This window comes from Lonchura striata, chromosome 2, assembly GCF_050655825.1.
Source record: "Lonchura striata isolate lonStrDom1 chromosome 2, ASM5065582v1, whole genome shotgun sequence".
Classification (NCBI taxonomy): domain Eukaryota; kingdom Metazoa; phylum Chordata; class Aves; order Passeriformes; family Estrildidae; genus Lonchura; species Lonchura striata.
Genome location: NC_140704.1, coordinates 42,272,279 through 42,299,186, shown reverse-complemented (window position 1 = coordinate 42,299,186; position 26,908 = coordinate 42,272,279). Strand labels below are relative to the sequence as shown.

The window sequence follows — 26,908 nt, the reverse complement described above, 5'->3', positions numbered from 1 at the left end:
AAATCTGTCTCTGTGGATTTAATGAAGGCAAGGGACTTTGGCCTTTCTGGACACTGAGAAGGAACAGAAAGGCATGAATCGTTTATTCCAACAGCCTGGGAAAAAACTGTTTAATCTGAAGGAGAGAGTTTTGTCCCTTTGAATAAATTCAGATAAGGTCTGAGGACTAAGACATATAAATACAGAGAAATAACCACAAAAACAAAGGCAGCAGTCACTTGGACAACTAGGGAGGAAGGGAAGTAAAGCAGGATTTGAAGTCCATCTGTACCATGAAAGGAAGAACAGAACACAGAACTTCAACAAAAATCATGAAACAACATTGGAGGGAGTAATTATTGTAAATAGAGTTTTGGTAAGAACAGAAGCATGAAATTAATTTTAGGCTGTCTGCAATGTAGGGAGCAATTTTTCAGTTAGAAACTTTCATTTTATATATGAAAGCACCATAAATTTCTATAAAACATTTTTACCTTCCCTAAGAAAAATGTACTTTAGGCAGCTGAAGAAGAGGTTAAAGATTTCTTCTGGAATTAATGTCTGTGTATTTCTATGAGTGCAAGTTTTAGCAGTATCAGTCAACTTTCCAGGCTTTGCAGAAGGTCAACATGCTTCTGGCTAAAGAATATTTTATAGCACTCTCTTCAGCTCGAGCAAAAGCTTAGCAACACACCTCTCTCTTCACTGCATGCTCAAGAAAGCCACGAGCATTTTCCAACCTTACCCTACATTACACACTACAGAGACTGTAGGATCAGGTACAGGAGAAAAGACCAAGCACTCTAAAAGGCGGTTCAATTTTTCTAATGTGATTTACATGTGGATTTTTCTTTTCAAAACCAAACCAAAACTGCTCATTAACTCATATGGTTTATGCTGCTAGATGTAGCAAAACTGCAGGAACATAATATATTGCAGAGTAATACCCAAAGATTAACAACTCCACTGTAATATTTATCATCTCCTTCTATGTCCTTTCAGATATAAGCTACCAAACATGGCCACAGTAAGAATCTGTCCACTTTGTTTAGGTCAGGTTTTCTTAATCACTATTATTTTTGGAAGTTTCTCCTTCCCTAAGATCATTGTCAAAGTACAGGAGAAATATATGCTGTTAGGTAGACAACTGACACTATTTAGCACAATTTAATACTTTCAAACATTTACACCAGTCACCTCTTTTTAAATAAAAACTTCAAGATGTACAAGGGAATTAGGCTATCATATGCAACCATAATGTTTTGCATTTTTGTTGCTGAATATTCCTTCAGATAGACAAGTGGAAGAGACCACCAGAGGTTTTCCAAACAGTAATTTTTAACTGTGAAAATCACAATTTGCATCATAAAAAAAAAAAAAATTTAGCATCCATTCCCTTATGCACATAAACTTACTAAAAGAAGCAATCAATGCATAGTCCTACCCACATAATGATGCAATACAGAATAATTTTGAGCAACTTCTCTAAGCACTTTGAGCAGCTTTTGTGACAACCTGTTCTTGAATTAGCCTCTTTGACTTCATGAACATGGTGGACAACAACTGCCAAGTATGTCATTGAGAGCCACACCAACAAAGTTCAAAAGTAAAGAAAAAGACATCACAGACTGATAAAATGGCTTGGAAGCATGTTTTTTTGAGATCTCAGGAGGAGCCTCATGCATTCTGAGGAATTCAGAGCTAAATATAAGAAAATGTAAACTCCACAACTTTTCAGAAAGATTTCCTACCCAATGCTTCTGCACCGCATCCTACTCAGATTCTACCATCTCCAAGCAACCCCAGCCTTTCCCCAGAGAGCCTAAATTCTCTTCTGTCCTCAGATGCATTTCACTGTGCACATAATGCTTCTTACCTTGCCATCAGTCACTTTGCACCAATGCTTTCTCAAATCCATAGTGCTCCAGTTTTTGCTCAATTCAACAGTCTGGGGAAAGGCAGCTGTTCCTGCAGAAGCACAGTGGTGATTCCCCTGGCTTCTTGTCCTTCCCTCCAAGTTTGTTCCACTTTTGCACTGAAACAGGTGCATTTTTTTCATTCTGACTGCACAACTCTCCATGAAAAAAGCCCACCCGACCCTGCCTAGGACAATGCACACTGAAGAAGTTAGCGCTGACAGCAGCATCAGACTGCAGATCATCCAGAAAACTTGTTGTGGAGAAGCTCTGCCCTCACCTTCTGGGTCCCCTCAGACTAGCACTTCTTCCCTTGCTATGCCCCTTTGATAGTGGTTTCAAAACTGAAAAATATGAAAGCCGCTTTTAGAAGGTTATGAAAATAAATGCTATTGTGTTACTGAGAACAGAGCATAGAAACATCCAACATCCAGTCTCTGGAAGGAGGTGCAGAACTAAAGAGACATGTGGATAATGGTAATTTCCCACAGCATTCCTCTAAGCAAACTGTTTCTTTAGGACCACTCATACCAAGGGTTGTGTCTGTATCTTAGACTTAGTCCTGCCATTCATTAAAAATTTTGAAAAACTCAATTGAAAATACATCAATTATTCCTTGCAGCCTGATAACTGTGCATCACTGCTAAAAGGAAACTGACTAAATACTCTTTACATCAAAATGGGTTTTTAAACCCTAAAATTTGCTCTATACATAAGTACATCCCTGATTGTCATATTCATCCTAACAGCATCTTAAAAACCCCAAAAATAGTAACAACTATTAGCAACTACTTCTAAAGAGCTTTGACAGCATTGATGAAACCTAGCAACTCTTGTTTCATCATTAGGTTCCTTTAAAAATAGATGGACTTGCACAACCGTGATTTTGTTCTGAAAGTATTTTCTAGATGTTAAGATAAGAAGAGCAAACTGTGCTTTAATAAATAAATACACTAAATCTGAGCTGCAGAGGAAGCTAAATTAACCCCACTGGGGTTCCCATCTCTGTTGTTTTGCCAGTTTTTTGTTTGCTTGCATATGATATAAATATTGAAACATTTGGCTCAAAGTACTCCTGAGTATACACAGGAGACTTGCAGAGCCAGTTCAGTGTCAAGCAGAGGAAAAGGAGAGCAAATGACATCCTGTCTGCTTATGTAATTTTTTTCCAAAGTTTGCTTCCCACAGTTGGGATTTAAAATAGTATCTTAGCTGCATTATAAAAGCAGAGTATTATAAGTTCACAAAAACTTTATTGTTTACCACAAGATGAATGAGCAATAGATAATTAGAAGAAATAAATTAATTGCCCTGTACCAAATCTAAACCCATCATTGCACATTTTCCCACATACTTTAACTCAAAAGGAGAAAACATGCCTGCAAATGGAAAATGAAACGGGATACTGGTCTTCGTCAGACCATTTATTTGGGCTTAGGAAATTTCCCCAACTGATGAGATAATACCACAACGTGTGCAGGATCATTACATACTTCAACCCAAGTTTAAAATGTTTTTCTTCACTTAAAATGCATTACTGGTTCAAAGGCCCAGTAGCTTAGTTTTACTGTACTGCAAGCCTATTTGCCTTTGTTAACAGTCAAATGGATCTTTTTCTGTGTACAGTATTTAAAAGTTGTCAGTATGGAGTGAGAAATGTGTAAGTTCTCAGATGACTCTTACTTCGAGTCATTACAGACTCGTTCTTCTCCATCGAGAAAAATCATTATTTTGCTTATTCTGGCATCACAACTATGTTATCACTGATAATAAAGAACTGTTAAAGCTATTTTAAGTCAACTTTCATTGAGTTTTTTTCCCGCAACCCAAACATCCTGTCACTGGGGAAACATCTGTGGGCAGGAATGCAAATTATCTGTTATATCTAAGGAGGCACAAAAGGAAAAAGTGTAATAATCTGCCTTTGTTTTTCAAAAATTCTACAGATAAATTATTTCTGAAAACTGATTTCAGAGTTCTGCTAGACTGAAACAGTTTGGGATTGTTGATTCATGCCATTATTTTCTCCTTTTAGTGTGTTCCATAAAACCCTTCAAGAGTTATCAGAACTCAAATACATTTAATAACTGAATGCTGATCTGGTCTAAAATCCCCATCTCCCAAACAATACTAAGGAACTTCTAAAGCCCATCAAGCTCCTGAATACTTTTAAAATGCTATCACAGACATAATTTAAAGCTCTATGATAAACAAGCAGAAACTGTTTTGAGTTCTGAGTACCTTGGTAAACCAGCAGGGAGGAAGGTCAATTTCCAAAACCATGGAATGCATATTATAAATGTTTAGCACTTGTGAAATCCAGAAGTGACATCAGTATGAGATAACATGCTCATTCATACTACTAGGGTTACTACAGCATAATTACTAGCCAATATTTTTATTTCTAATAAAAAAACAGGTTGCTTTGAAGGCCTGCTAGAATTTTAGTTAATGTAGCATAATGATATAATTATATCAACCAAATAATTTTGTACCATTTAAACTTCCATTAGGCTGAAACTCAAACATAAAAAAAACCCCCCGAAAAATCCTAAACAAAAACAAACAAATAACTAAAAAAAGCCCAACAATGCACACAAAACCCCCCAAACCTCAAACAAAAAAACTCTCTCACAAAACAACAACAACAAAAAACCCACCTGAACAGGTCATCCAAAATAAAAATAAGACTGTTATTTCAAGTTTTGACGTAGTGGCAGTTCTCTAGTAAAACTTTCTCTCACATTTAAATACTCTTCTCAGAGGCACAGATACATGTAACACTTTGATTTATTCAAGCTATTTAAAAAGAAGCATGGTAACAAACTTAATCCTACAAGCTGCTTTCACTTAACTATAAATTCTTACACCCCCTGCATTTCCAATTTATTGTGGAGAAAGAGCTATGAGGTAACTATCTGCAAGGAAAAATAACTCTCTACTGACCGAAGATTACAAACAATCCTGTGCAGTGTAACACCGTAAGTAAAGATAATTATGTTGTATTCTTGGATGTACAAACTGTGTAACATAAACCCAAGTCACTATCTTGTTAATACATATTCCAGCTATCTGATGTGGACCACACTTATAAGCATATACAGTTAATTAGGAATATCCAAAGGTATTCCAGGAAGAAGTCAGAGATACTATTTCAGGACAAATAGCTGAAGAACAATTGCTACAACAAATTAACATACGTGAAAATACATCAAATAAAACAAGACTTTTTTTTCATATTAGAACATATTAGAAATTAGTATATGAAATAAGAGACAAAAGCTTCAAATGCTTGTTAACTTAATATGAATTATCCTCTTTAGTACCCTCAAAAGGAACATGCATTAACTTTTTTTTTTCACCCATACTGTTGAGAAGATGTTCTGCATTTGTAGAGGCAAACACCACTCCAAACAAGTGCAACAAAGGATGTGCATTGTTCACTTAGAAAATTTTAAGCACAAAAAAATCTATTGAGTAAACATTCATAAAATTAAAAAAAAAAAAAAAAAGAAAGATACAATTTAAAAAACCTTTCCAGTTTCTATTCTAGGGAGATAACTCACACATGAACTATAAAATTATCTTTCCCACTATAAGCTCCATTTTCATAATTAGCTCTCTCCCATAAAGTGGCTCTTTAATCCCATTTGCTATATTTTCACTTTGCTAACGGGCTGTAAACATACTACCTCTCCTTTTTATTAACCTGGCTAATTAACCATCAGCTTGGAAATATATACATATGTCTTTTTTTTTTTGCGGTTTATTTAAACTAACATTAGTATGGTACTTTGAAATAATATCATAGCTATGCAACCAAGTTAAGAGTCTTAACATAATGGTCATAATTGTAAATAGGAAATCAAAGATTGTAAATTTGGGAACAGGTTGAAAAACCATTCTTATACAGAACTGTACAAACTTTTTTCCCTCTTTTTGTTTACCTGAAACACGACCTATCTGCATAGGACCTTTCATGAACAAATTTCTACCAATCAATATCATCCTGATACTGAAAGTGGAACTGCAGAATGCTTTTGTGACTGTATATTCATTTGACCCAATATTTCAAGTATTTGCATTGAACACACAGAAGTTTCAATTCAAAGCTATGATCAAACTGCATCTTTAATAAATACATTGTCAAAGTGCCAAATACAAAGATCTGATGCAAAGTTACAAAATAATGGTACATATGAAAAGGCATTGTAATAAATTCTTTCCATGTGACAGCAAACTTCAACTCTGAGGATTAATCTAGAAGACACACCAAATTCACTATCCTGCTTATGCCCAGCTACTCCCAGTCATTAACATCATGCAAATTACCTAGACCCTGCACTGCATATGGCTCACTGGATGGTAACTATACTTTTTCTATGCAATTAGGCATTCTAGCCTTCTCCAACTTTTTCTTATAGCAGTTTCCGAAGAATATGTGGAAATATTTTTCAGCTAGTTATTTCAAGACAACCTTTACAGAATTTGAAGGTCACTGACCCCTGATCCATTTCAAATTAGATATACAAATACACATGACTTACAATGACACATTTTGACTGATACGGTAGAGGAGTACTCTCACAAGAAATTAGCAGGGATGTTGCCTCTGACAAAGGAGTGGGAAAACCTGAGAGGAAACATGCTGTAGGATCCAGAAAATAGAAATCTGCCTACAGACTTATTGCTGGGGGAAGTGAGCCAGATCTACAAGTCAATAATGTCAATCACACTGGGCAGGGGTTCTATGGAAGAAGACAGTTTTTAGCTGAAGAAAACTGACCACATCTTAAATAAGACATTTATACTTGTTCCATTATCTAAGTTAGATAAATAAGGAATTTCAATTCTTCATTTTCCTTCCACCAATACATGGACTATTGCTTAGCTCCAGTAAAAACAACCCCACACCTCAACTTCTGTTTCCTAAATTGCAAATACTGAAATTTAATTTTGGTTTAAACCAATTTTAAGAATACATTATCATGTATCAATTATTATTTTTGCATAAAAAACAGATGCCTTTACAGTGAACATTCTCCTCTGCAAGTACACAAGAAAGCATATTGCAATTAATTATCAAAATTTGTGATTATCCTATCAGAAATGTTTACATTTTTTTTTCTCTTTCAGGTATACTCTAGTAGATTTGAGGTATTTGCAGCTAATATTCTAAAAAAAAACAAACAGTTTCTTCAAGAGACAGGACAATTCACCAGGAAATAAAAACATCACGCAGGGACCAGGCAAATCAGTACCTTCATTTACAATGTGTGAATCCTTCAAGCAGGAAAACCAATTATCAGGTAAAAATAGATCTGCACACAGTCAGGGTGGCTTCAAGCTCACTGGGGGCTTGAATGTGCATTGACCAAAAAAAACTTCAAAAAAACCACACACAGAGATGCAGAAAAGTTTATATAAAGTTAGGAAAGCACACATTTGGAGATGGTTGCCAATGCTCTTTGGTAGACAGCAGAAGGCAGTAACACTGGGATGAAAAAGCACAAATACAAAAAAAACAAGATTCCTTTAAACAAAGGAACATGCCCTTCACATCTCAGACACAAACAAAATTTTCAAAGAATGCCCAGCATTCACAGCATCCAATGGCAAAAAGACTTCTCCTAGGCAAAACAAAGGCAGTGTTCTGCTACATATCGTCATAGACAGAGCTGAAACCTAGATTCAAATATGCAGCAACACAGAGATTCAAAACCTGAAACCACATTCAAAGACTTCCAGAAGGCAGAGAATGAAAACTTATGCTATTAGGGGAACAGGAGGTAGGTCTGGACAGAATTTTGATTTGGGAATGTGTATTTACAATTGTCTAATAGATAGAAAACTGTCAGTATGGTAAGTTTTAACCCTCAAGGTCTTGCAAAACTGTATATTCATTAAGAGATACAAATCACTAGCACTAAATCAGCTATGAGTTACACTTAGAATAAAATCTTGGCATTCACATTTACAATATTGAGTTTATTCTATTTTTTGTTGCTAATGTTTATACTATAAGTAGTAAAAAATTATAAACTACTCACAGCATGGAATTAATTTAGTTGTGTAAATTATAGTGTATATTTCTGGAGATACTTAGCAAGTTAATATCTCTTTTTTTGTAACCTCCATTTGTATTTGTCTCCTGCTCTGAAATAGATCCGCAGGCATTGAGATAACCTATCCGTATGTTTATCTAGTTACAGCAGTTTTTCTTAAAACCCTGCACACCCTCTGCCAATGTGCAACCATGTAATCCTCATTGAAGGGCTGATTTTGGTCCTGCTTTTTAGTTTTTCTGAAGACACAGGTAGTGCTTCACCTCCGATGGCAATGATCATTTACTTGTATTTTCTTAGAGTAAGATGGACTTCAATTATACTGAATTTCAATAGTTTTTCTGGGCATTAAGACTTTACTTTTTTTTTTTAATCAATTGTTTATTTTTCATAAATTCCAGTTGCCTAAAACAAGGTTTAGACATACTACCTAGCCCTGCAACCTGTATTGACACACTTGCTTCTCTTCCCTTTAATAATCTACAGAGCCTCTTCCAAACCAGATTAGACACTCTTCATGCATAGCTACTGATAATGAATCCATGAATAGGTAACACATTCAATATATTCTGGTCCTCAAATTATAACCACATTCCTTTAAAGACATTTTAAACATGTCTCAGACAAACTTGCTCTTTACAAAGTCACTGAAATATTTCATACAATGAAAATACTGTCACTCTTTTTATCCAGACATCTAATGCCAACAAAAACATGAAGGGATGGAAGATTACTGTTCCTTATTATTTTTCCTTCTAAGTAAATCAGAGCAAAACTTGCTATTAACAGTCAGAAAATCTAAAAGTCAGCATTTGTAATCACAGTAACTTGAGAATTTTAAGAATTCCTACTCTTGGAATATATTAAAAACATAAACATAATTCTCCCTGAGCTAAGTCTAAGAGAAGTGGCATCAGCAACAATGAATCACACTGTGAATGAGCCAGCCCTGCACTGATCAGCTCCAGAGACGATTCTGCAGCTGCCCCAGCCACAAGCAGAGAAGCCAGCCAAAAGACCAGAAAAGAAGCCCAAAAGCAGGTCAAGGCTTGTGAGCCAGAACTTGGCATCTGGGTCTTACAGCTGTCAGGGATGATGATGAGAGAAGTCACTGTTGTCTACAGATTTTGAAAACAGTTGGGGAACAGGAAGAGGAAAAAGAAAAATCACCAAATCTATCTATAACTATTACAAGCCAAGCTAAAGCGGAAACACAATACATGCCAGCACTTCTTTTGTGGCCACAGCATTTGTGATACCAAACCACTACACCAATGAGAACAGTATTATCTGCACAGAAATAGTTTTGTAGTGATGTGGATCATTAGACTTCCAAAGAGATTTTTCTTCTGGAAAAGAAGCATCAGTGAACAAGATGGACATAAAAACTAGACAACCGCTCCTTTTTGTGTGTGTGTTTCAAAATACAAAATTTTGCCTTCATTTTTTTTTTTTTAAGGGGGACAACCTGTCACATTTTTCTCTATTGTCTAACAACTTCCAGCACAAATTCCAATATGTAATCAACTGTTTTGTTGCCAAGTTGTATGTACTTTTTATTAAAAAATAAAATAACAACAAACAACAAGGAAAAAACTACAGTTTATCTAGAGATTTCTGAGAAAATATGAAGCTGCACTGTCTTTATTAGGGATTCCATACTATTTAAGGACAGACATAAAACTCGGAATGACAACTGCAGATTTCAAGAATCACTAAATAGAATTTTCAGTATCTAAACAAAAGGAGAGATTCAGACCAAGAACTCTAGTTTTGCAAAAATTAATTTAAGTGCATATGCAGGCAAAAATCCAAAGCTAGTGGCAGTTTTTGGGAAAGCTGTCTCCACAGATTCTGCACTGACAAGCCAAGCAACTGCCAAGCAATGTTTCAAAACAAAAGAGAGACTCTTGGAAAGTGCCAAAAGAGATGTTATATTCTGCCATTACAACTCACGCTTTATGAAAAGGAAAGAGAGGACACTTGTACTGGGATTCTCATTGGCACTGTGAATCAGGCACATTCCGTACTAAGCAGATTCCCAGGGAAACACGCATGCTAGCATGGACTGCAAAAATAAAGAAATGTTCAGCTGTGATGAAAATCAAAAGAAAAGCAGAAAAAAAGACATTGCAACTTATGTCCAAGGAAAGCATAGTTCTTAGAGGTGCTTTAAGCAGAAGTCAAATGAACAGCAAAACACTTAAAACATACAATTTGTCAGGATATTTGAATTTATTTTCTCCAATCTATTCTTCCTTCTAATCAGTCTCTATGTTAAGTTGTAGATTGAGATACTATCTCTTACTTCATTTTTTGAGTTTAGAAGAACTAGCTAGTTCATTATATTCTTGACTTTGTAGTCTGATATCCAGCCCCTGAACGTCACACTTCCATCTGTTTTTCTTGGACCATATGAAGCATCAGAAAACTGTCTCAAGGCACCCTTCTCCAGAACAATCTTCACTGTTATACAAATACGCCCTCTAGTGGTAAAACGACTGCGATACCTAACATATTCAGATTTTCTGCACACCAACACTCCCCCCCCCCCCCCCCCAAGTCCCCAGGATAAAAATCTTACTCTTGTTATACCTCCTAACTAAAGGTGAGCCACTAATAAGCTCTCTACAACCTCTTTTGAAAGCCATTAATTGAAGATGACAAGCTTTATCTTGGGCATGAGTGGCAGCTTTGTTACTGAATCCAGAGATAAAAACATAATTATTAACAGAGAATAGAACAGTCAATGGTACAGAACAAATTTAGCATAATGTCATAGAACTCCCCAGATTTTATGATTAAGAAGTATGCCAAAACAGAAATAATGAACTCCACCACAGACTAGCACTTAACTATGCCCTTTGATTACCAAAATCATGAGTGAATGCTTGTGTTCTTTTCATTCTAAGCTACTGCATTTCCTTTCCCTTCCCTAAGAATATTTATTCTCTATTTCTAAATACTAGTCAGTGACCTGATAATAGAAACCACCACCCATGTTGACCTATGTGGCAGTGATTTGCATTATAACTGGCCAAACACTGCCAATGCATCATATACTTTATCTGAAGCGACTCAGCTTCACATACTGCCAGGCTTAGCACTGTCAAAAATCCTTAAATATTATGCTAACAGTTCATAACAGAAGACTAACATGCTATCTGCTTTTAAAATAAAAAAGTTATATTTTATATTAGCAAGCATGGGCAAAAACCTCCCATCCACATACTTCTCTTACTTTTAACACAGCAATGAAACAAATTGTTATTACGTGAAAAGGAGTCTAAAGGGACAGTGATTCTGTACTGGCATGTATTTCCACATATTCAGCAGTACTAATGAAATAAAATTATCTGTGTGACCAGATCAGAGCTTGCACTATGTTTTTAATGACTCAAGAGCTCAGTGACAGTACCATGGTGTGTTTGCAGCATCACTGCAGGGATAATGAAGAAGACTCTGCTGGGAGAGGCCACTAATCACCTTCCACAAAACACTGCCTGCTTAAGAACACCTCAGAGCCCCTTTCTGTTCTGAGTAGAGGTAAGCTTAAGGAATCATGGTGCACCATCAGTTCACAGAACAGACCCCTATCTTTTCCCACTTGACAAGCCTGTAGCCTACCAGGTAGAATTTAAATTGAAGACTTCTTGGGAAGTACAAGTGCCAACAAAACTCTACCAACACAACAACAAATTAATTTTTTGACCTCCATTTAAACCTTTCTGGTGTGATTTCTGCCTATCATGCATATGCCCTGATATAACAAGTAAATGTTTATAATTGAGAGAACAGTGGCAAAGGATGAATCACATGTTCTGTTGCAACTTGACAGTTAAAAACTCAGTATTAATATACATTTCTGAAATTCCTTGCAAAACCATTCACAAATGAAACTATAGTGCAAAAATGCATAAACTTGAAATGCAGGTTCGGAAGCAACAATAAAACTAAATATAACTACTCTGACAAGATTGATAGGAGTTATATCACTTTCAAAATATTCCAAATAACTGAATTGGAAAAGACACAAATGACTGGAAGATAAAGCTCTCCAATAGTAACTGTTGGCAACTATTAGGCTGGAATGTCTGTTCTGTGGGGGCCTACAAAGATCTGCAACAGACTGGATTCCAGTTCAGCAGTTTCACTGACAATTTTAGTGATTAAACAGGAAAATTTGCTTAAGAAGTGCATATATGATACCAAGCAAGGAGAAATCCAAGTGCTCTGATGAGCATGATTAGAATTCAGCAATCCAGAAAAACTGAACAGACAGTCCTACTAAAGAGAAAAGCTGAGGAAACAGTCCCAATGAACAACACAACATAGCTACACATTAAAAGATGTGTAGCACTAATTCAGGAAAAAAGTAATATTCAGTACAAGGTTACTGCAGAAAAGACAAAAAAACTTTTGACATGCTAAAAAGAGCATTACATACAACACAGGATGTACCTGAATATTTTTATATTCAGAAATATGTGCACATGTAGCTTTTTTAAGGTATCATCATTTTAGAAGTAGAGACAACCCTGGTGAGAACAAAATCACGTATTTTGAAATAACTGATCTGTGAGGAGAAGTTTGAAGACATAAGTTCATGTCATTCAGAAAACAGCAGTTGGGACATGAACACGAAAGGAACAGTGACTAAATACTTTTCCAATACTAAAGTATTAACCAGCTTAACTTGTACTTGGGAGATTTTGGTTAAAAATTCGTGAATCACAAGAAGAGAAAGCTCATAAATAGGTTACTTTGCAAGGCTCAAAGCCCTCATGTCATCAATCTCACACATTGTAGGTCTGGTCAAGATTGCATGATCTGGATTCAGAGCAGCTGAAGAAAAGTTAGATATACTGAACTTAAGGCAGGGTCTACAAAACATTTAAACCTTCATTCCCCGATCAGCCAGACTGGCAGAGCTGTTACATGGTACTGCAGCTCCTCCACCTTCAAACAGACACCTGATGAAAAATGGGGTAAACAGCAGCAGAGGGAGAATGATGCACACCTGAGCCCTGTCCTGCCAAAGTGAAGCTTTTTCTGAGTTACACAGTGAAACACTAGGTAGCCTTTTCAGGCCCTGAATGGTTTTGACATTGGTTTGCCAAATGTAGCTAAATTCTGTAATATAAAGCGCATTAGAAAGGTACCGATGGCAAAGGTGCAGTTTGTAGCTACAGATGGCAGTAGACCTAAGGATTCTAACATGCCTCTAAGTCTTGACTTTTTGCCAAAATATTGAAGCTACCATTGTGTGCTATATAATGCACACATATGCATAAGGACACTTTTGTACCAGCAGAATCCACCAGTATAATTATACAAGGGCAGTGTCTTGAGGCAATGCACTAAGAGAAAATGACAAGAGAGGCATCTTTTGTTTGAAACAGAGTCAACAAAGTTTTAAGTCTTCCCCCAAACTATTAAAAGAATCCATAAAACAGCTTTTTTTTTTTTTTAATGAATTAGCCACAATTATTCTGTGGGATGAAAAGAAGCATCTGTCTTTTTCTGTGGCTTCCAAGACTATATCCTATCACTCACTAGATCTCTGCAGCTCAGATATCCTCAGAGGGAAGCTGTGCAAAGCAAGATGCAGGTGCCATTATTAATGCAATGTGACATTGAAAAGAAAACTGGATTTCCTCCTCCTTTTTGTTCAGTTTCTGGTAGAAAGGCATTTCTTACATTTAGCTTCCCTAGCTAAAATTTGAGAAATATATCATACAGCTGTATATATAGTCTGAGGCTGTATATACTCCTACACTTCAGCTTTAGAAGACACTTTACAACATAGAGCTTTTGGTCCCTTGCTGCAGAAATTCTTCTGTATTTAAACTGCATGACTATAGATACTATTAATCTCAGAGTTTAATCTACATGGAGGGTGGGAAGGAAGAGCAAGTTGCCAGCACTGTTATTCACCCCACTATCAGGAAGAATTAGGAAGGAAGGGGAAGGAACATGAAAAACAGGACTAAAACTCAGTGCATTTGAAGCTTCTCATTTTACAGATTTATACCAGAATAAAATTATTAAAATACTACAACAGCGCATCCATATGAGGAGGTGCACTCCTAATATTTCTTCTTCAGCATTACTGTTAACTTCTCTGGCTAGCTGAGGTCTTGGTGTAAGCATCACAGCACATGAGGTTGCTTGGAAAGCCTGATCAATTTGCAAGACTCATAAAAACAGAACAATAAAACTATACAAGGCTTCACCCATATCCAGTAAATTCAGAACTTGCAATTCCAGCCACACCAATACAATACCACCCAGTTGGCAAAAACTGCACTCTCACAGGAAATTACCAGTATGTTTTGTGCTACATGTAGCTGCCAAGATAAGCACCAAAATAACTACAAATCCTAAAGAGGCAGATCCACTCATTCCTACTGACATACCCATAGCCAGTTTTATTTGGCCATGACAGGACCTTCCAGTTCATGAAGCTATTAGCATAATGGTACTACTATCCCTTTTCCACCTGCTGTCTCCTTGGGGAGGAATATGGCTACATCCCATTCTCACTACCAGCTGTGCTCTTGACTCTTAAAGGACAGGCTGCAGTCAGAATTTAGAAGTCATTACAATCTATTCTAATTACAGGGAGTGAAACAGAAACAGCAGAACTGACAGGAGTATTCTACAATCTGTTTTGTGGATTACTTTGTTCACATGTAAGGAGTTCACCCTCAAATAAAGTTTATATATGAATTTTATGTTTTTAAAAATAATGAAATACACTTTTACAGAATTTGTTTGTTAAACTGGCATCAAGACCACTGGAAAGATGTCACACTAATACCCATCACATTTCTCCTGCTTCATCCTGCAATTCCTAAAATTGCACAGGAAGCGAAGCAGGACTGCCAAATGGAACCAATGTTATGTGGACTGATACTTCCATGTGTTTTCAACATACTATAATTCAAGATGTATTCATAATTTTTCTGTTACAAATCACTCTTGGTATATTGTAGGGCCATCCTTCCCAACAGTATATCATCTTTTTTTTCTTAAACAAAGCCTCTTAGAATCTAGAACAAAAAAAGTATTTTAATTCAATAGCTTTATTTGCTAAGCTATAAGAGTACAATTCTAAACATTTCCTGTAATAAATTGCTTTTTCCAATTTCACTGGATTCTAAAACAAGTTTGTCTCTGATTTTTCAGTGGTAATGAACTTCTAAAAAAATACAAAATATGCTGACATGCAGATTAACTGCAGTATCACAAGCTACATTGCAAGTTTAATAAAAGATACCCTAATATTTGACAATGGTTTATCCATAATCCATATACCAGGCACATACACACACACTTTTCATCATACAACAAATCCTCTGACTAAAACTAACCTTGATCAAACATATTATGGTTTATGAATTCTCAGCAGCATCTATCTGTACCTCCTTTGTGTAATTCATTGCAGAGCTTTAGCTGTTATAGGCAAGCATGAGGAATCTCCCTTGATTTCAAAAGGACTGCTCAAGTCATAAAAAAAGCACAACACACCTCACAGCTTGCACACTGCCACAATACGTGAAAAACCCTTTTGAAAATTACATATCATTCCACAAATTTCTTCTCATCAGAGGACTGAAAATCTGGATTGATACTTTCTTCCACTGTAAGATAAAAATTCAGGGCACAAATTAAGTCCCAGTTCTTCTGACATTTACTTTCTAGCATGACTCATGACTATCTTCAGCCTGCGTTTAATAAAACATTTTCAGAAAGATTATTAAAAACCCACAACAAGCTCTCTGCTACAGCCTTTCAATCCAGTACTTAATTTTCTTGTACAATTTGAGTTCCAAAATCAATTTTCATTTAAGTGTGCCAGGTGGCATTTAAAAAACAAAACAAAGCAAATGGAAAATTTTTTTTTTTCACAAATCCAGATTTTACAAAGCATGTGATGCTTGAAAGCTTTTTTCAAAAAAGGGTTGGGAGTGTAAAAACTATAGCAACAAATTTCACTCCTTTTTAAATAAATACGATAGAACTCATGCTGCAAGCTTCCAATAAATGACTACTAATTATGTTTACAACATTGAGTAGGTATATAAAAAAATCAACAACATGAGTACCAAAGTTTACCCAGAAGTTTTAACACTCCAAACAAGAATGTTAGAAGTTATTGTAAAGAATTTTAGTACAAGAAAGGTAAATTCTTCTGCAATTTTTTAACTAGGAAACATGTGAACAATAATACTACATTATTAAGACCCTTTCTGTAATGAGCTTTTATATCTAATCAACAATACAGAGGCTCCAACATGTTTGACTGGCTTTCTCCTGCTTTTTATAGTCAGTTTTACTGATTTCCTATTCTCCATCTCCTTTTCACCTGCAGCTGCAAACCCCACATTTTCTACCCTCCCTGCTCAGAGACACTGATTTTCACTCTTAATCATTGGAGAATACAAATGACAAAGTGTATTTATTGTCCAACGCTACAGACAGTTTAAAAACCAAACAAACCAACCAAAATATACCACATTAGACAAAGAAATCATAAAAATGGAGATAGGAAAACATTGCAGTCCCTAAAAAAGAACACTCCTAGTAAGAACAATACAAAGTAACACAACTGCATCAGAGATAAATGGATATACAGTGGAGCCCTATAGCTCTACCTATTCACAGATTCCTAGGAAAAGCCATTATTCAGGCTTGTGCTGACAGCTACGGGTAGTGCATTTGCAGAGAATTATTTAAATAATTTAAGAGAATAAACTAATACATTATTTACAAAACAAAATAATACAGCTTCACAAAATGCTAAGCTGGTCTTGAAATGGTCGCTATGCAAGAAGGCTTTGAATGTTCATACTCTGTCTTGTCATTAAACAATTACTAATCCTAATCAAGTGGAAAGTAAACAATTAATATTAATAGGTATTAACTTGGCTTTTGTGTCGATGTTCAAGTTCCAACTGCCAGCAAGGAAGTGTATTCAGCATACTCAGGCTTGAGCTGGAAATATTTACACATTAAAGGAAATTTCTTTGTGGGAAATATTAAACTAAGTGGGTTTTAAAGAGATCTGAAAGTCTGATTCTTACAGAGTTCTTTAAGATGTCTTGTAATTGTCTGCAAAGATCTGTTCTCTATTCATCCTCCCTTTTCAAGTTTTGTCATTCTGGCATCCTTTCACAATCCCAGAAGAAACAGGAAAAAATATTCTTACTCTGTCTTGTCCTACTGCTCTTCCAGGCTGACACTTCTGAAGCCCTTATTAGCATAGATAAGAAATGTGCTCTCTTCCTAAAGTACCTCCCCCATCCAACCTTCCTAATAGGAATACATCAGTATCTACCAGATAATGGTAATTCATGAGGAATGGCACCATCTCAGACATATCCATTTCTGATTCCTACTGAAGGAACACTGAAGTACCCTTCTAGAAAATTCAGGTTTTTTAGCTAACTAGAACCTGACACCTTTGTGGCTCCCTGTTTCTACCATCACCCAGCTGACAGCAAAAAGAGAGTATTGCCTTTTTGCTATCATTGTTTCTACTAACACACCTACAAGGTTTTCTCACAGTGAGAAGGCTTCCTGTGCTCTTAACCTTCACTATAGTGTCACAACCACACTTGCAGAATCCAGTTAAAATTAAAAATGCTTCTCAGACAGAAAAGACAGTAGAAAAAAAGGCACAGAGAAAACCTATGAAATTCAGGGTAGAGCCAATACACATAGTAATTAGCTATGATGCTAAGAGTATATCAACATTAGCTGCTTAAGTAGCATTTTACTAGAGTATAACTCAAACTCTTTTGAAAAAGTAGGTACACCACTGTATAAAGCATTGCACACTTTCCCAGGCAGCTCTGGCCAGATAATTTTCAGCTATTAGACAGGTTATACTGCAAATCACCAGATTCTGGGAATTAATTTTGAAAGAGCGTGACTATATAGTTGGCTGTACTAATTTACTCTTCCCTTGGCCTCTGCTGCGGAAAAGATCCTGGCCTTTAAAGACCCCTGACCTGATCTAGCTCAGTCATCCTTTGCACACTGTCTTCTTTAAAGATAAAAATCACATTCTGAATTGGGTCAGCAAGGTATGAATATTACTGTCAAAATGCTCTAGCTGGGGCAGACACAGTAGTAAAATACATTAACACATTCCAGCTATCAGGGTTGAAAAACCTGATGCAGTACCTTGATTTCTTGCTGTCCTACACATTACTAAATGTGCCCATTTATTCAACACATTCCAGTGTTTGTACACAATTTGAAGAGCACAATTCATTGTGATTGTTTTTCAATTTCAAACATAGCAAACTGAGAACCTGAAAATTGAAGGGTTTGAGTAAAAAACAGAAAATAAAGAGAAACAAAAGAAAATTAGTCACAAATAGGAAAAAACTGTTTTAAGCTCTGAGACTTTCAAAAATCCATTGGACTATTTAAGCATAGATGTTAACATGCATTTTCATTTCTATACTAGCAGAAAGCTACAAAACAAATTTATTTAGATCTTCAAATGTTTTAGTGCTTGTTTTCAATCTGACACACTTTTGGCATTAATCTTTATTATTCAAAGTGACCAAAAATTCAACACTAAGTCAGAATGAATATCTCAAAAGAACCAGCAGATGGCAATAAAAAGATCTGTGATAAATTCTGATTTTGTGAATAAATATAATCTGTAGTAATGTACAACCAGAAAAACTGAATTTTTAAAATCTAATTGGTATGGTTTCAGGAGGCTTCTTGAAGCAGCTAAGATTTATAAAATTTTATACAGACAAATCCCATTAAACTTTCTCCACATCGGAAGGTAAGGAAAAAAAAACCTCAGAACAATCTGTTCCTGTAACTCAGAAGAATAACTTGTCTAAAGTATTTCTTTACTTTATATTAAAACTAAACCTATGATTTCAAGATTCATTTGCAAACTAATATGAATATTAAATGCACTGATATTTGACTTCATTTTTACTCTTAAAATATCACCAAACCGTAAAATAAGCAACTAGCAGAATTTGTTAAGTCTTTAGGCATAGTTTATAGCTTTAGAAGCTTTCATTAAGTCTCACACCAAGGCTATTCAGCAACTACTGGAAATCTTTGCCAGGGCTTCAGCTCAAAGTTAAAATACCAACCTATTTTTATGTCTCACAATTTCAATTCTAGGAATAAACTACAGTGGCTTACCTGTCTAGCAGACAATAAAAAACCCCAAATTACTATTTTGCATTGTATTAAAAATTAAAACATACATATTAGATTTTTAAAGGAGGGCTGTTAGATATGATTTCTTATGTATATATATACTAATTAAATGTTTGCAGCTGAGATAGAGGTATTCTAGAAAAGAACAGTATGTTAATTGAAATCACCAGTGCTTTGTATTACCCTTTATTAATATTCAGCATCAGTAATGCTGCATTTTTCCATTTTCCTATGTTTTCCCATTTTCACCATATCTAAGCATAAATAAGTCTTGGCTAGGATGTCTGTTTCACTGAAATAAAATACTTCATAAATTGAATTGCCAAGTATTTTCCAAAAAATGAACCTTAAAGCTGTCAGTAAGGTTTTCACCTTACCACAAAACATTTTTGAATAACAGATTTATATTTAATCCCCTAATTAGTATTTTCTCATTATAAGTAAATAATCAATTGTTTTTTCATATACATTTAACTATTAGGAAGAAAATGAAACCACACATCAAATATTTACCACTATGTACTCTACCTTACAGTTATATCTAAAAACTGACAAAGTACTCAGGTTATAAACGTAGTATATATGCATACATGTCAGTACAGAAAAAAACACATTACCACAAAAAAGCATTACAACATGGAAAGAAAGATAACCTCAAGACTGTTGCCAAAAAAAATTTCAGCAGTAAGAAAGTTAAAAGAGTTGCCTAACACTCTCAGAAATTATTTTCTCTGATTAAAGAGCAAATACATTGAAGACAAATAAAGAATACACACCGTAATTAGCAGAAAGACCTAAGAGGATAAGCATAAATTAAAAGCACTTTTTTTTTTTAAAGTGGCACTGACAATTTGGAAAACAGAGACTGCTTTGGAGGGACATGTTGGAGAGACATGTACAGGGTTGAAAAACCTGACATATGAGCACAGGTTGAAGAAACTCAGTTTAGATATGAGAAGACTTAGACAGGTGAGTAAGATCTAATCACATTTTTCCAGTTCCTAACAGGTAGTTTTCAAGAAGACAGCGATACCCGCTTTCACAAAGTTGCACAGGGAAAGAACAAGAGGTCATGAGCTACCAAGTTGCATCAGAGAAATTTTTTCTTCCCATTAAAAAAACCCCTATTATTTGCCATGAGAACAATTAAACAGTGGACCAGGCTGCCCAGAGAAGTGGTTGACTTTCCCTCACTGGTAGTGCTCAAGTCCTAGCTTATCTTGATAAAGACATTGGGAACTTAATCCAGGATCCTGCTTTCAGCAGAAGATTTGGGCAAATAATGTCCAAGAGTCCCTTCCACCTACACTGCTCTTTAACTCCAGATGTGAAAACTGCAGCTCCTATATCCTATGCTGGGATCTGGCAATAACACAGAAATAATTTAGCAAAAACACCACTTTATACACAGCTGTTATGCTCCAACTCCATCAGTACCAAAGGATTCATACATGTGTGTATGCTGATACAGCCTATTTTTCTGCATTTTTTCACAGTTCCTTTTCTACTAAAGTTGGCATATATTTAGCATATGTTCTAAATACCAAACTCATGACCTCTACATTAACAAAGTTATTTGCTCCACACATGCAGCACGCTACACCATGCAGGACCATGCCTCACTTCCACCTGGCCAGAATGAAGTCGTGTACATTGCTGATTGCTGCCAGGAAATAATTCAACTGTTTTGTAAAAAAAAAAAAAAAAAAAAAAGAAAAATTACATAGTTTATCAGGAATTATCAGGAGTACACAGATTGTATTGAAATCTGTTGCAAAACATAAAAAAAAATTAAAGAAAAAAAAGGGGAAATTAATTTTGACATAACAATCCACCTAACTGCTTTTGCTCAGAAAGTGGATTCAAAAGAACTTCAACTGTACTCAGGATGTGATGTTGACTGATTTTCAAGTTTGTGGAGAATGCAAAGTATGATGATGCCTAGAAGTAGATGATAAATATACCTTGTCATCTAGTATAAGTCAAACTGTTTGACTCTGGTGGTTTTCCCCAGTTTCTCTGGCACACCATTCCAGAAACAACTGTTGAGCTTTCCATTGAGTTGAGTGTTGGGACTACTATATCAAGACTGTTCATCAGAAGCTCAAAGAGCTTCTAATCTCTATGAGGAGACCTTTGATGAAAAAATACACTTAATGAAATGGAATTCTAAAGAAAAGTTGTATACCAGGTAATTCTCAACTACTTTGATGTTCAATCAGCTTTATTGACATACTATGATTCCTGCTTTCCAGCCTTTTCTAAATGGACCATCAGCTCCTTCTCACTCAGAAAAACCAAAGCTTAAGAAAGGATTATTTCCTTTATTCTACTCCATACTTCTTACATAACTGACCTTTCAATAGAGGTTCTTCTATGATGCTGATAAAGATCTATGTCCTTATAGAGGACACCACGAAATTAAATCAACACAGACCAACTGTTCAAGCCATGTTTACTACAAATACACTACCATGTCTCTAGGCAAAGGTCTTCATTTTGATCTACAGCACATCTGATTACATTCTTCCCGAAATCGTGTTTCTAGATAGTAATGTCAGACTTTATATTACCAATATCAAGAAGGACCTTCATTACTACTGAGTATTTCCAAGCTAATTCCCAATCCCTCACATGATGTAGAACATCCAGACTAAGTGCACTTCTGCAAAAAAGCTTTCCATTAGTTTACTACACTTCAGAGCTGGATACACGAGTTGCTTTTGCAGGCTAGGACACATTCATGAGGAGCTGTACCTCACAGCTACTGCTTCAAAACACTACTACTGATGGACTTTTAGAAGGAAAAATGACTCTTTAAGTGTTGTACTCAAGAGTAGAACTGATTTCCTGAACTTAGCTCTTACAGTAGTCCAAACACTGATTTAATTCACATTCCTTAAATTTATCACAGTCCACATTAAAAAGGAACAGTCATCAGGAACAAAACTCTTTGCCAACAATTTTTGCAAAAAAAAATTTAAAAAGCACTGCAGAATTAAAGTTAACCTGCCTCCCTAACTATGCACCAAGTTACTTAAGAGTTATTTCTTTTTTTGTAGTTCAAATCAGTGTAGGGAGTCAGAAGTGATCTGGAACAGTTTCACACAAGCACAGACACGTGCTTGGAATGTCCTACTTGGCACCTGAATTCACACCAGAATTATGTTTGAATTATGTTTGAAGTCTGAATAACTAAACACACAATGCAATACAACTGTTTTAAAATTATGTTAATAAGGATTTATTTTTCCTGCTTTAAGGGCATTCAGCTATTTCTTTTTGTTTGAAAACTGCATTGGCTGCATTCAGTTAGCATCCATCCATGAGTAAAAGAGGGGAGTTTCATCATTCTGCTCCTGGTTCAAATCACGTTGCCATGGAAGCAGATGTTGAATTGATGAAAATAGGTCAACTGTTAAAAAAAATCACTACCTTAATACTTTAAAAATTATTATTATATTTTATTATTTTAATGTTTGCCATTATTTTGAAATTGGTAATATTTTATTCCGTGGTATTCTAATTAACGTTTACTTTGCTCACACATATACATATTCCCTCCAAAAATGTAGACTGTATCAGAGTTAAGAGTTGTTAATGGGAAAAAAATATTTTGCATAAATCAGTAGGGGCTGGGTACAGAATGCTTACAAGAATATCACACACAGTTCTTTGTTACTTCAGTAGTGTGGTGTTAAATGTTGCCATATAAATAGTTTCTATTTGAAGAGCACTAGTATTATTATTAAAAAGCACTAACATTAAAAAAAAAATCAAGACATTGCTAATACCTATGCTTGGCTTTGAGAGCAACAGTGCTTTTCTGTATAGCTTTGTATCAAACAGGTATTAAAATACTCAACTGGAGTCTCAGTTACTAAAAACTTGTTAAAATACTAAAAGACAGCTAAGATTTAAGTAGGTTACCCCATCAATAGAACATGTGAAAATTCACATAGCCAACTCAAAGAAATTTTTCTCTTAACATTTTCAAACTGCCTGCCAAGATGCTGTCAAAATAGCACAAGTACACAGCAAAATGTTCATCCTCACCTGCAGTAAACATCAGAAAATAAAATAACTCACCTGTATAATGTTTTTCTGAATCTCTGCTAGGTGATCTAAAACACTTTTCTATCAACACTCTGACACATCTGAATTTTTTCTACCCTGACATTGACATATTTTAGATGCATAAGGTTTGTCCTAGAAGTTTAATGTAATATATTCTGTTCCTGAATACTTCTTTACAACTGAAATGCAGAATTTAATCATAAATAAAGGTGCATGGCAATACTGCCAATACATGAGATTTGTGCTCCTTTCACAGTTCAGAGATCTTTCTGTAGATTGAGTGATATTTAAAGTAAAAAGGCTCAGTGGTGCAGAAGTCCTGCAAATTTAATCCAGCACAAATCTACCACAGCACTGGCTGTGTCTCCCACACACCACTGCTCCTGCCCTTCTCCCTAGTGAACAGGGTCAGACAGCTTCTCCCACACCAATTCCCTGACCTGTTTCATCATGCACCAGGTAAAATAAAGTCCCAATGCAACAGATAAAATGGGAGGAAATACACAGTAAGCAATAGCAAAAACATCACTATCTCTTGAAGCTGACATAAATCTATACTGCTGCTGTTCATAATCCCACAGCATCCAGTAATCCTCCTTTCTTTGAACCTTTTGTAATCAATGTTTTAACATTGAAATATGTACAACAGAACTTCTGATTAAAGAAAAATTTCTGTAACTGAGAACATGTTTAACTGTCAACACAACTGAAACAATTTTCAACAGAAATAAAACTCATGTTTGCTGTGCTCATTTTCATATAGTTTTTTAAAATTAAATTTCTGTATAAAATGTGTTTCACTTAACTAAAACAAACCAACAAAAAAACCCCAAACCCTACACCTGTGAAGATTATTAAAAACTGTTTAAAATGTACTTAAAGAATGCTCTTAAGGAGACTGCAGAAGTCTTACATTTCATACTCAGTATTTTTGGAACTGTTTATAACCAACCAACAACATTCCAAAAATAATCACATGGCTCATTATACTCCAGAAACATATTGTAACACTCACATGTTGGTTTTGTATCTCTCTGTTTTCTCAGACAATAAATAGCTGATAATAACAGAAAAACAATCACCAAAACCAACCAAACAAACAAAAAATCACCCCAGCATATTTAAAATCATCAGGCATATTGGGTACTTTTGATTAAAACTTTTTTTAATAGATCTTTTCTGACCACTGCATTATGGCTTGTTGTTTTTTTGTTTGGTTGTTTTGGGTTTTCTTAATTAAGCAGAATAATTAGAGAAAACTTGAATAATTAGAGAAAAGAAAACTTTTCTTTAACCTAATGAATACCTTTAATTCCCTCTGGCTGGTCCAGCATTAGCCTCCAACAGTCCCTTCATACAATGGTAATTATAGATTGGTTGTTGTCTTTACCAAAGTTCTTTCTCTTTATAAGATAACATTTTCCCCTTCCTCTCCTCAGTACTAATTTACCTTTTCCATCCAAACTTTCTTCCCTTTGTTATCTGAATCTCCCTTTCCACAGCAATTATAGGTAATTTGAGATACAATGTTAAGGAGTTCCAAGAGCTACCTAATTATTATGCTGCAATTCCTATTCCCTAAAGGGTTGCATATAAACAGAATTTAAATGTAGAGAAAAATGCTGGTATTCTCCTTTGGTCTACCAAGAAACAGAGGTCTGACTAGAGATCAAACAGCCAGCTTCACATTTAAACAGATAAAAGGCTAACACACAGCAGGCAAAGGCAAAACCAGCCCCATCTCTGAGCTGTCAGAAATCCATACTGCTTACATTTACTCATCCAGTTTTCACAATGTTACCTCCCTAGATATGTTGTCCAGTAATGAGCTGTATCATGACATTTGACTTGCTAAATTAGTTTTATATTAAAACTACACCTCACTGAGGTTAATGTAAATGTTGACATGTGCATAATAGAAGAGTGCATCAGGCTGCCTGTAGATGCAAATTTCAGCAAACCAGTTGACATGATTCACATTTACAGCTAACTCTGCAAACCTACAGGCTTAGAAAATAAAATTCATAGCAAGCTCATAATTCATTGCAAACACTTAATAGCTGTAAAATGAACAAAAAAGAAATATATGATCCTGGTGCACCTCTGTAGGGTGCTGCACTTTTGTAACTACACTACAATCCAGACCTTTTGCCATGAGAAAAGTAATGCAATTTCTAAAAGCTGAAATAGAATAATGGAAAGTCACAGTAATGCAATACAAGAAAGCCCTGAAGGAAAGATTTACAGGGGCAAAGTCCTGCAATATCAGTTCTGTAAAATACGCACAGTCATCCCTCCATGTCTGAAAAGGAATGACAGTGATGTGCTTACCACATGGAACTTGGAGATGATTAAACCCAAATGCTGTTACAATTCACAAATATTTACAGTCATGACACATAGTTGTTTCAGATAAGCCCTGTAGGATACATCATAAAGATTATGTAGGAAGACTTTTTAAGATATGCTGGGGTCACAACACAAGCAGAGAAATAAACAGTTCAGAAAAATGTGATTATTTTGCTTGAAATAGCACTACTAAATATTTAAAGTACATGAAGCAACAAATGCATGGTATCTTGGGAATGCTTGGGAAAGTATGGTGACAGCATCCACAGTAAATGAAAAAACAGAAGAAAAAGAAATCAAAAAGAAAGACTTTGAAACACTTCTTTGATAGGGAAATCTTAATTTCCTTCTAATAGAAGATGTGATGTAAAGTCCAATTCCTGCTATTATTTCCACTGGTATTTGTGTTATTTGCTGCAACATGCATTTTTTGAAGGCAGACTTACCTCTACCAATGCCACAGTCAGAACAAGGTCTATTTTTGAGTCTGGGAAAAGGGCATCCACTTCTGGAGACATTCCAATAAGTACACAATTAGTAACAACGGATATTACACTCATAGTTTCAAAGGCCAACTGAAATAAAACAAAAATATATTTACAGTTATGACCATTACCTCTAGCTTATTAGTCCCCAGATTGCTCTGCATGATACCACTCTCTTTATTAAAGCCTCAGAAGACCTATTAGTTTAATTTATTTTCTGTCATCTTTGGAATTCTATGGCATAGGACTTGTTTGGCAAGCAGTCCAGACTGCATCAGCTTGACAAGACCACAACAAGGTTGTAACCTGAATACATTTAAGAGTAAGCACTTATCTGCAGTTGTATTCCCAAACAAATTTATTTCAAGATAAAGGAAAAAGTGCAAAATTCCAAGAGGAATTAGTAGTCCTAACACTGTTTTTGGAGGTTTTGTGTGAATATTAAGAGGAAAAGGTAAGAATGGTTCAGAATGCCTTTTAAAAATCACAAACCACTTGAGATTTGTTGAAAGATTTACATTTAAACACATGCAATAAATAGCACAAGTCTAAGAAGCTCTTGCCTATAGAGCTCCCACAAAATGTCTGAAAATACAGCTTAACAATTACATTTGCAATATAATGGTTACTTATTCCAAGGTCTTATCTGGAATGAGAAAGACTGACACAGAATTGTAGTGACTGTCACAATGAATTAGCAGAAATAACTTTTTCCTTGACAAAAAAGTAACTCAGTTCACCTGATGAAATAACTCCAGTATTCCTTTAACAGAAATTTTTCAGCAAATGCTCATTTCCCATATGAAATGGATGACTTGAAAATTTA

General features: G+C 35.4%; 1 protein-coding gene across 2 annotated transcripts in view; it reads right to left on the bottom strand.

Moving 5' to 3' along the window:
• Positions 1-26,908, bottom strand: part of ANO10 (anoctamin 10) — a 120,781-nt gene that overhangs the window by 73,610 nt on the left and 20,263 nt on the right. For both annotated transcript variants that reach the window (XM_021525888.3, XM_085569392.1), the window contains exon 11: positions 26,044-26,172. In XM_021525888.3, the coding sequence (XP_021381563.2) occupies positions 26,044-26,172 (129 nt within the window). The remainder of the gene's footprint in view (positions 1-26,043; positions 26,173-26,908) is intronic.